Genomic DNA, 11,751 nt, shown 5'->3' on the forward strand with positions numbered 1-11,751 from the left:
CAAAACTCACCTTCGGTTGGTGCACCGTTAATGTTTCTTAGCAGAGGTATCCATGTCAGCATAAATAACAATTTTTATGACCAAATCACACTTGAATGGCAAGTTAGAGGAAATTGGTCTTTTTCATTTTTCAATTTTCTTTTTTTACATTTTTAGTGTTTTGTTATAATTTCTAATGCTTTTTATAATTTCTGCTTTGTTTTTACATTTTTCTATTTTCTACAATCTATAAAATTTCCTGTATTTTTTGTTATTTATTTGCAACTTTTGTGTTTTTCTATAATTTTTGGTGTTTTTTCTACAATTTTTATTTTCTGATTTTTCTTTTCAATTTCTATATCTATAATTTGAAAATAATTTTTATTTTGTGTGCAACTTCTATAATGTTTTATATTTTTTGCATTTTTTTGTGCTTTTATGTATTTTATATTTGAAAATATTTTTTGAACTTTTCCTTTTTTTCATGTCTAAATATTAAAATATATGTATATATTTTATATTTTTCTATGAAGGTTAAAATGGTAATATATTAACAGTCGTTAGTCTCTTTAACGTCAAGTTAGTGACATGGTGAGTTTTGGATATTTTGATAAATCGTGATGAGTTTAAGAGAAATGCTGAAAACTCATGGTGAGTTTTTGACAATTACCCTAAAATAAATCAATATTTGCATGATTGCATCCCACACTTTTGTGTCTGTTTAAATAAAATTGCACTACAAACAAATTGCAGGAATTTAAATTTGAATGCACGATTCCTTACCATCACCATTTTCTTGTCTGTAGAAAGATAAGAATATATTTGTTCATAGTCAGACCATTCAATTTAAGAATTATTTAGGCAATCGATTCTGTTTCACCCTTAACTTATTTCTTGACCAAAAATTATTGACTTGATCACCAATCTGCACTGACTGACCTTTTTATTTTTTAAATTAAAATAGACGATTCATTTGAATTAAACGATCAAACTGCTGACCCGAAAACCAGTGACCAGTGGTTTCCGACTCGGTTGTTAAAACATTGTTTGATCATGGTGTGGAAGATAAAGGAAAGAACACAAGATTCAACATAAGAACTATTGACAAGCGATTGACCGGATATGGGACTGTTAAAACACTTTTTGCAACGGTCAAAAAAGTGTTGCGATTTGTGAATGGCAAAATAGCTGTTGCCAAATGTATGTATTTTTTCGGGAGGCTCGGACTGGGTCGGACTGAGCCTGAGCTATCCAAAACTTTGAATAATAATTAATATGATAAATTAGAACTATTGACAAACGAAACCCATGCAACTCTTAGCATAGTATTGCTATATACTAGCAATTAAGGAACAAATGTATAGAATGTATGTGTTTAGTATAGTTTTTTGTTTATTAAATAAATGTTTGTGCTTAATTTATCTTTGAAATCGAGAAAAGTACTTGATAAACCATTTATAGATAATTAGGCGTCACATCAGCATAACAGTAAATAAATGCTCAATTGTTGGGGGAAGCATTAAAATGAAGCTTCTCCCAACCGTTGGATTGCATATAAATCAAAATCCACTTTTGTGAATACCAATGCATATGAATGAATATGATGAAAAGAAATGTCGATTTGACGATGATATGATAGCATTTTGATAAACGCTAATGGAACAAAACACACACAATAGCTATAGACCCAGAATTAAACAATTCCAGCATGATTAAACGGCAACAATGAACACAGGCATAACTGTGAAAGTTTATATATAAAACAAAAGAATTAAGGATTACAAAGGAGTTCATTCGCTTCCATATCTTACCTGATTAACGATTCTTAAGGTTTTATTTGATTGCAATACAAATGAATTTGCACTGATGCAAAATTGTGGAAGTGAAAATGATTTAGATGCAAATTCTAATTTGTTTTTGTTTCAAATGTTCCTTATTTTGTTTGATTTCAGTATAGAATCAACTAAAACCTAAATCAAAATTAAACAAGAATTTGCAGTTTTTTTCATTTGCACTCTCATACATTTATACTAATGCAAATAAGATTGCACTGTAACCAAATGCAGTCCAAGGCATGGAGAGGACTGGAGATGTGTATACACTGTGATAAGCCATGTTCTGTGTACTTCTTATCTCTTCTGCTTTTACCATGGTTTTCGAATCACCATAGGCACTGACCGGTTAACCGGTCCGGAGATCAGTTCCGTTTTTAGCCTAAACTGTTTTCTGCCCAAAAACCATTGACTTGATCAATATCCATTAATCCTAGCAATCGAACTGTCAATCCATTCAAACCAAACAACAGTTTTGAGCAGTTTTATTTTAATTATTTTTATTTTTATTTTTATTTTTATTTTTATTTTTTCAATTTTTTGATTTATCACTGGCTAAGGTCAATCCATTCAGACCGGATTATTAAACTGCTGACCCAGAAACTGGTACCCAATTGGGCGTATCGTAATCTTTAACTCGGAATATGTTTATTTTAAGGCAGATTTAAGAATTTTTTTTCAATAAATAAAGAATATAGAAATAACTTTGAAAGTTTGGGAAAAATTAATAAAATGAAAGTAAAAGGCTAAAAGCATAGTTTTTAAAATCGGACTAGACTAGACAGTCAGACCGGAAAACCAGGAATTAGTCAGGTGACTGGACGTTTTTCCCCAAAACCGGATTTTTGCCAAAAAACGTTGATTTGGTCAACAAACTGCTGACCCAGGCGGTTGAACCATTCAATGGTTTTGACCTTTTATTTTTTTATTTTTTCTGTCAGAACAGACTGATTGTTCGACCCGGGAACCGGACCCCTGACCGGTTTGTTGTCCAAATCAGTTTTAAAAAACTTAGTTAAAAGTGTCGCCTGACGTATCAAAATAGAACTTTATTTAACTCCATCCTATTACACACTTGGGCTCAATTTGGCAGGAATACAAATATAAATATGTAAAGCGTAAAACCTTATATTTCATATTATTTTATATGTATTTATATTGTTTGTATTTATACCCTTTCCAAACTGAGCGTTATGCTTTTTGATAGTAGATGTTTAAGACGACACCTCATTTTAACATTCAAAAATTTTCAATAAAACGATATAAGGATATTCTCAACCTGCTTGCATGTCTACATGCAATCTTGCCCGAGAAAGTTATACCGTATTTGCTGCGCATTTTGCTAGAGTTTTTATTCACCCAGTCTACTCCAAAAGGCCCTATAGTATTTTTGCCACATGGCATAAAAATTCAGGATTAACCAAGATGATTCCTCTAAGTCCGGATCTCCTGCCATCAGTTTGAAAAAGCATTTCTACATCCACGCCCTTGTGTTTAAGCTATTTTGCATATTTTGCCTGTGTTTTTGCATTGTTTGCATCTTTGCCCCTAACTTTAAAAACAACCCAAAACCATCACTCCTAATTATGATAATAATAGAATTTACCATAGATTTTAAGTTAAGTAAAAACTAAATAGATTTTGCTTTAAGCTTTAATAGCAATTTCAGATAAACAAAATCTATATTACACAGAAGGATCAATGCAAAATAAAATAAATACAAGTAGAAAAATTAGAAAAATAAAAATAAAAATTGCTAGGACAAAGGAGCACATATGTAGAACTTTAGAAACTAGAACGTTTGCAGCAAACCATCCATCCACTGGAACTAGAAATCCCTAATTTATGCTAATTAAGAAAATAAACACTTATTTTGTGGGTGGGGGGAGTGGGGAAGGAAAGGTCTGGTAACGAGGAAATTATGAGAATGATAAATTGACAAAAGGGTGATTACTTTCATTCCGGCCTGACCCAGCCCAACAATTTTAGGCATGGGTTAAGATTCGTATTTAGGCACGAGCCCACAAATTTCAGGGCCAAACTTAGACCCAACACTTTAGCCCAACCCAACATGCAATAGAAAGGGAGAAAAACAAAGAGCTACACAAGACGGGGGTAACTCGACCCAACAATCAGATAGACTCTAATTCCATAGGAATATTATTACTACTAATGGGACGACTAGAATAGACATTACGTGCGAGTCAATCAGTCCGCCGACTGATTTGCTTCTCTTCTCTACTCTATAGGAGTGATAAAAGAATATATACCAGAATCAATAGTAACAGTAGTACACAGACGAAGCATTCACCTATGATATTCTTAATCCTCCACGGGGTTCCACCGAATTCTTCAAGCAGTCAATGACTAGTTCTGAGTCTCCTTCTTCAATGGTGATCGGAAAATCTTTGAAGTTGATGGCGAGGTTGATAGTTTCCCACGCAGCTCAGGTTTCCGCAGTGTTAATTGTAGCAACTCCAATCCCATAGGCATTAATTTCATTAAGGTCAAGAATCTTGCCAATGTGGTCACGAGCAATAGACACAATAGAACAGTTACCACCCGTCGTCACAGGTGGCATCAAAATTGATTTTAATGGAGCCTTCAGTCAGCAGTTCCAAACAACCGGCTTTCAGATTTTACATGTTCCCTCTCCCTTCCTCCACATAGTTCATGGCTCTTGACTTCCTCCATTAGGCCCAGGGAGCTTAATCCCAACTAGCTGCCAGACTTGTTTAGAGATGTTGCAATTAATGAACAGGTGATCGATATTTTCCCAAGTAATACAGTCGTTATTGAATATTTGAATACGTTTTGCGAGATCATATCTCCGCCCCACAACGTCCCACAGCACATCCCTGCTGTGTATTGGGAACATCCCCTGGTGATGACATAATCGGTTCTGATACCATCATCGGGAGATGTTCCCAACACACACAGCGGGGATGTGCTGTGGGGCAGAGATGTGATCTCCAATTTTATACGAAATATGTTTTGAGATGTGCGGGAATAGATCATGTTGGAAGCATTTTTTTAATGGGAGCAGATCCGAACTCAAAAAATAATAGAACAATTAGAGACTTTGATAGCAAATGGAGGCTTGTTCAAGCTATGCTTTGATCAGATGAAGTTCTTTCACGTCCATAACAAAACGAGCGAGGGATTTTTTGAGTGTTAATCCCAAATTAATTACTATTTTCACAACAAAATACAGGATTGATGATTCATTCATCCATGGCATTTTTTTCTTTACAAAAAACTGCACGCTGCACCATAAAGGGAAAACTGGTACAAATATCAGAGACAACTGCTCTTACGAAATTGAGCAACCTGAACTTTCTCCCACCCCATTCCAAGAAAAAGATTGGCCAGAGCAGTCTGCATATACAATCTCCAACATGCAGCTTTTAGTCCCCATCAAAAAAACAAAAATCCAACTTCCAAGATCATACTGTTACTTCGTCCTTGAAATTTTGCGTGCCCTGTCAAAAATAGGATTTTCTAATAGTTCTTTAGCAGAAGGTCGTCGAACAGGATCAGGATCCAACATAACCTGATAGAAGATAGAATAGAGGAAACATTAAATTGTGGCCAGCAAGGGTTGATGTATGGATGAGAGAGGAACTAATTTATTCACCAAAAAGTCTGAACATAGTTCAAAAATGGTACCAACTACCAATGTAGACTTACCTTCAAGAAAACTTTGAATTTTAAAAATCGTGATTCTGAAAATATAGAGAAAACAGCAGATTGTCTTGTAGCAAGGTTCAAAGTATCAGTAAAATACATCCAATACAAGGTGTGTCAATATGCTTAACATACAATATCTCAACGTTTTCAAACTCATGTAATGTAACAGGTCTCCTATCAAATTGTCAGAGCAAAAAGTGAAAAAAAAAATACATGATTCAGTGAAAAGAAACTCTCAATATGGAAAATTTGTGTGTCAAGATTCAAGAGTAGAAATGCTTTTAAACCATGTCCTTTAAAACTCGGGTTAAAAAAAAGATTTCCCTTGAAAAGAAAATTCGAGTGATGCTACACAAGTGAACATCTTTAGTATTATACCTTGAGTAAGTTCTGAAATTGTAGAGAATGCCCAGGAAGCAATGGTATCTTTCCCTCTCGGAGGTTCAAAAACGGAGGCCCTGATTCTGGCAATGGTGATCTTCTAACAAGCTCATAAATGGCAACCCCCAGGGAGAAGATGTCAACTTTTTCAAGATGCTCATACTTGTCATTCAGGATCTCCTGGGGCATGTAACGTGCATCACCTTCTTCAATTGGTAGGCTCCTATCGATTAGAGTTGCACAACCAAAATCACCAAGCTTATAAATTCCATTCTTGACATAAATATTATCAGGTTTTACATCCAGGTGAGCTATTCCCCGTTCATGTATGTACTGCAATGCCTGAGCAATCTGTACATATCTTGGTATCATAATAACCAGAAATAACATTTAGTGGAAAGGACTGAAATTTGCCAAGTTGAAAAATAACAGCAGCAACAAGATTCTACAAATAGTCATTACTTGATGCTGACTCCCAGCAATCCAGGGTCATAGACCCATAGGAGGGTGGAGTGAACATGGACCTAACATACAGCATATTTAACATGAAGTGGCTACTCATACTCAAAACCACATTCTCATGCTTGTCAGGACTCAGCCCTAGATTTTAACATTGCACCAAGCAATGGCCCCTTGAAGCAATTGGATATCGATTGACCCATTACTTACTATATAGGGGTGCAACTTGAGCCGACTAGATTTGTGCAAAGCTATAGAAAGATGCATAATCCCATTTGTTTCTCCCATTACAAATGATGACAATTCACATGAATCTTTATACAAAAGACTAGTACAACTTTCCATTTTCTCTCTTTTTCTGGGTACACAAATATGTCAATATCTGGCATTTGTAGAAGTTTGGGAGGGGATCCTTAACTAAAAATAAGAGATTATGGTCCAATGTTAGGATTAGAAGAAAGAATAAATTCAGACTAACCTGATACATAATTTCCAAGACTTCTCCCTCGCTAAAAAACGGAGAAGATTCTTTAATGGATAGACTGCAGTCACAGAGCTCCATTTGAATGTAGAGGTGCTCATTTTCAAACCAAGAGGTATAGTAATTAACAATGTTTGCATGAGACCCTGGCAAAGATATCAATCCCATTAACGCAAGAACAATTTGTGCAAGGATTTGGAAGGGGAAACTGAAAAAGACTGGTTCACATACCCAGAGCTGCTAGAGCCTGAACTTCCATCAGAGCCTGCCTCCTACAAAGACAAACAACATAAGAAACAATTTCTAACAACTCAGGTTGATTAAATAAGAAGCATTAAGGAAGTACTTTTCTGTGTCCTGATGCAATTGCCTAATGCTATGTTTCACTGCATACATGCAACCATCAATTCTTTTTAGAACTTTGAAGACACGGCTGAAGTTCCCATAGCCAATTTGCTGAAAGAAAGGTAGGTCAAAATCACAAAAAAAAATGGATCAGGCAAGGAAATCCCCAACCAAGGAGTAAGGACTGAAAACATAATTGATGATTCAGCTAAAGATGAAATGAAATTGGGCACTACCTCAATCTCATGGAAATCTGTATGATAGCGAGAAAGGCCATCTCCACCAACAACTGAAGAGAAAAAACCTGCAGTCCAGAGCATCATATGTTAAGGCCCTTTTACTTTTTTTGTTTCATCTAATTTTCTTTCCACCAAAAAAAAAATGTGTTGAAGTCTAACAATTGTTTTTATCAGTTATTAGTAATAATTAAACTTTTTTTCCAAATTTAAATTAAAACATGATATAAAAAATTACGTGTACAGTGTACACCACATTGTTTGAGTTGGTCACAACCACCCACCCAATCTTACTGTTATCTACAAGTTCCCTCGGGGAATCACCTTCAATAAATAAAGCTATCAATGGTTCAGGCAGGCAAGAGAACCAAACCAACCATCAGTACAAATGTCCCCTGCAACTCCAAAGAGGACCACAGTACAAATGTCCAAGTATATTGGATAGGTTGTTATGTCATAATTTATCCATATGTAGCAATCTGAATTCCTTGTTAAAAAACAACCAACAGATGCATTCTACCAATTTCAGAAAGGGAAAATTTGCGGATGGGATGTCAATATGGAAAAAACATTTGGAGGTTATTGTCTTAAGAAAATAACCTAGAGATTCTAAAATAATCCTCTTCATTAAATTAAAAACAAAAGACTGAACTAAATTTATACCTGTTGACTTTGCTCTCCGGCTACCAAGAGGATCTAGATCTGTTTCTCCAACTTCCTTTATATAGGGGTTCCTGATACAAGGGGGAGGCAGAACACGACAGCGCAAAGCCACAGCAGATTGTGAAACATAATTCATTTTCTTTTCTGATGCAACTACAGATGGATTTTCTGTCTTAAGATCATCTTGATCAAAAGAATCAGATTCAAGATCCATCACTTGATTGCAGAGCATGCTGGAACTGAGAGAATTGGCCAAGAAACCCTCTGAGAAAATGAGGAATGTTTACATGTCAAATAAGCAGGAAAAGACTAGAAGAAATCATATCACTGAGAGAGATATCAAAGTGCAAAAAGGAAAGAAAAAAAGGATAGAAAAGCATTCATTTACAGGTATTAAAAAAAATGAAAACATAAAATGCAACTAAAAATCAGAAACAAAATTGTCCTACTGTAATTACTACAACGAAGAGAATTTTATAACAGAAACAACAGAAGAAATAAAGGTAATATATAGATATTTAGCAATCATCAATTGATAATACAAAACCAAAATTAACCATGAAGAGTTATTAGGTAAATAATATCCACTATCCGATTGATCATGTTTTTCTAAAACTGTATCATTTTTACATAGTTAATTGGCATGAATAAAAGAAACACAGAAAGTTGCAAATTGTTATTAGCTAAAAGAATGGAACATATTGAAAAATAACTCATAAACCTTTACCATAAGCCTGTAATCATATTAGATTCAGATCAGATTCACTTAATTCTGAGTTTGATCCAATAAGGAATCAATGGCATCTAAATCCAATCAGATGTACGAACAATGCACCCGAGTTCAACTTCTATCAGATTTTCAGAGTTCAGAGTTCATCCAACTCCAATGGGCTTACTCTAGGCCCCAATATAAAGTTGTAAAGTTCGGATGCCCAATTATGTAATAAATACACTAAAAGCTTTATTTTTTATCAAAACAAGGGTTTAAGTTTTTTTATTCAAAATAAGACTTAAAATTCAATAAAAACGAACAAAGGTTTTATATGTAATATACCCTAAAATTCAATTATGTATATAATATATCAAAGTCAAATCAGATGTCAGTTATGTACTAAATACACTAAAGGTTTTAGGGAAAATTCCTGATCAGTACCCTGTACTTTGGCTAGAGTGACGATTTGGTCCCCAAACTTTAAAATGAGGCAATTCAATACCCAAACTTTCAAAATGTGACAATCCAGTACCTGAACTTTCAAAATGTGACAAGCCAGTACCTGAACTTTCAAAATGTGACAATCCAGTACCTGTTGTTAACAAATCCATTAATCAGCCATTAAATGACATTTGAAAAGTCAAAAATGCCCTAAGAAAGCCATCTAATTCTCTTTATCAACCATCCAAACATTGACAATAAAATGAACAGCCCCAAATTCTATATGCTTCTAAATACTCACCAGCTATTTTGAATAGAAGAGGTTAGAATTTGGAACTGTTCAGTTTTTTGTCAATGTTTGGATGGTTGATAAAGAGAATTAGATGGCAATATGAAGGGCATTTTTGACTTTTCAAATGTCAATTAATAGTTGATTAACGGAATAGTTAACAGCAGGTACTGGATTGTCACATTTTGAATGTTCGGGTACTGGATTGCCGCATTTTAAAGTTCAGAGACCAAATTGTCACTCAAGCCAAAGTACAGTGTACTGATCGGGAATTTTCCCAAGGTTTTAGTAAATCATATAATTATAATATTAAATAATATATATTAACATGTATAAATATATGTATCAAAGTCAGATTTATATGGTATTGGATGGGAATATCCAAATCCAATCCAATTTTCAATCGGATACTACTTGCCCCATCTAGATCCGATTCAAAAGTGTATATGGCTCATCCAAATCTGAGATAATCAAATGTCAGATAAGGCCATGGAGTTTCAGGTATCATCAACAGGCCCATCTTACCATTGATAGTACCTGGAAATAAATTACTGCATTAAATTCATAAAACCCATGACAGCCTGCTAGCTGCTAACCATAAAGTAAAAGCCAACCTTTGACCTTATACTTCCAAGGTCTCAAGTGTAAAGTAGACTGAACGGGAGTTTAACTAAAGATCCTCCATGGTTTTCCATCTTATCCAAGCAGTAGTTAATTAAATATAGCAACTCAATCGACTAGCTATTAGCATATATGAGGTGTCCTTTGCAGAGTAAGACGCAATCAAGTGGAAGCTCAGTATGTCTATACACAGCAAATATCAAAAGAATACTCGATAGAATATCACAAAAGAAATAGGTAAAGGAAAATGAATTTCTATAATTCCCTACAGCAAGAAAGCTTACCTTGTCTTTGTCTTTTGCTTCTAACTGTCTTCAACTTTTCTGGTGATTTGGGACAGGGGATATTTTCCTGATAAAGTAAACAAATGACAAAAATGAAAAGTGATGATTCGAAATTAATAGCGAGTTACATGATCATAACCATACAAACAACATAACCTTATTGCAATCCAGACTATTGGAGATTTGCTGCCCATCTGGAGTAATATAATCCGGAGTGCTGCATTCGGATAATTAAAATTAGGAGAATAAAAACGAAGAAATGTAAAAGATGTTTGAGACTTCAAGCACTGGACTCTTCTTTATTCAAGTATCTAAGTAAGAACACAAAAACATGAAAAGCTCAATAATCAAAATAAAATGTTTTTGAAATTCATTTCAAGCCATTATTTATGAGACTGAGATATTGAAAAGGGAAGGTTAAAAGGATGCAGAGGGAGCGCCCCCCACAACGACCAGTTGGCTGGCATGCTCTGATTGGCCAGATCGGATCGTCAACAACAGCAAACAACTAGAAAAACACAATTGTTTTCCTGGAACTCATGAATCTTTTCCCAAGTTCCATGTCAAAAAATCTGTAATCGAACGAAGAACGATGAACAAAAACAAGTTATCTTTTTTTTCCAAGTTATTCAATCGAAACTGAGAACTATCATCTTGAAAACTTCAAAAAACAAAAATTAATAATCGACCCAAATTACAAGCTCCAAATCGATATGTTGAAAAGAGGGCGAACAAGAGCATTTGGAAGAGAAGCGAGATTACCAGAAAAAGTCCTGGCTGAGAATGAAATCCTTCTCGTCGAGGCTAAAATCGACATCCAAATCGGCGTCTACATCGAGGCTCAGTGAAGAGGGCTTAGGTTGCTCTTCCTCCTCGTTCCTTTCAGCTTCCAAGAGCTTCTGGAAGCGATAAGGGTTAGAGGAGGAAGATGGCTGTTGGAAAGGAAGCAGAGATACCTGACCCAGCTGAACAGGAAATTGCCTTGCGACAGTACCCTTCATTTTGCTCCCCTCTCTCCTGCTCCTCCTTAGGGTTCTTCTCTTCATCAGCCACAGACCTCCCGCTCAACGTCTCAGGTGTTATGTACCTCTCCCTCGCCCCTCTCTCTCTCTCTCTCTCTCTCTCTATCGATATCGATCTCGATAGTCGATAACTCGATTACCCAAAAGACAAATGAATGGAGTACTCAGCACTGCATCGGTAAAAGGCGCTCGAAGTTTAAAATTGCGCGGCTTTTTCTCGCATCGAGAAAATCCGATCTGATCAAGTGCTACAGACGCTTCACAGTTCCTGCAACGTCTCCAAATACGGACATCTCAAACAATCGAGACCGTCGGT

General features: G+C 35.3%; 1 protein-coding gene across 1 annotated transcript; it reads right to left on the reverse strand.

Moving 5' to 3' along the window:
* Window positions 1-4,892: 4,892 nt before the first annotated feature.
* On the reverse strand, window positions 4,893-11,751 carry WEE1 (WEE1-like kinase). Its single transcript, XM_010271148.3, has 10 exons — window positions 11,176-11,751; window positions 10,570-10,630; window positions 10,414-10,480; window positions 8,067-8,330; window positions 7,404-7,471; window positions 7,169-7,278; window positions 7,054-7,094; window positions 6,820-6,968; window positions 5,880-6,233; window positions 4,893-5,364 (listed from the first exon to the last, which is right to left on the reverse strand). The coding sequence occupies exons 1-10, from the start codon at window positions 11,457-11,459 to the stop codon at window positions 5,266-5,268; spliced, it is 1,497 nt and encodes a 498-aa protein (XP_010269450.1). The 5' UTR covers window positions 11,460-11,751; the 3' UTR covers window positions 4,893-5,265.

This window comes from Nelumbo nucifera, chromosome 4 (assembly GCF_055504915.1).
Source record: "Nelumbo nucifera cultivar China Antique chromosome 4, China Antique-T2T, whole genome shotgun sequence".
Lineage (NCBI taxonomy): Eukaryota > Viridiplantae > Streptophyta > Magnoliopsida > Proteales > Nelumbonaceae > Nelumbo > Nelumbo nucifera.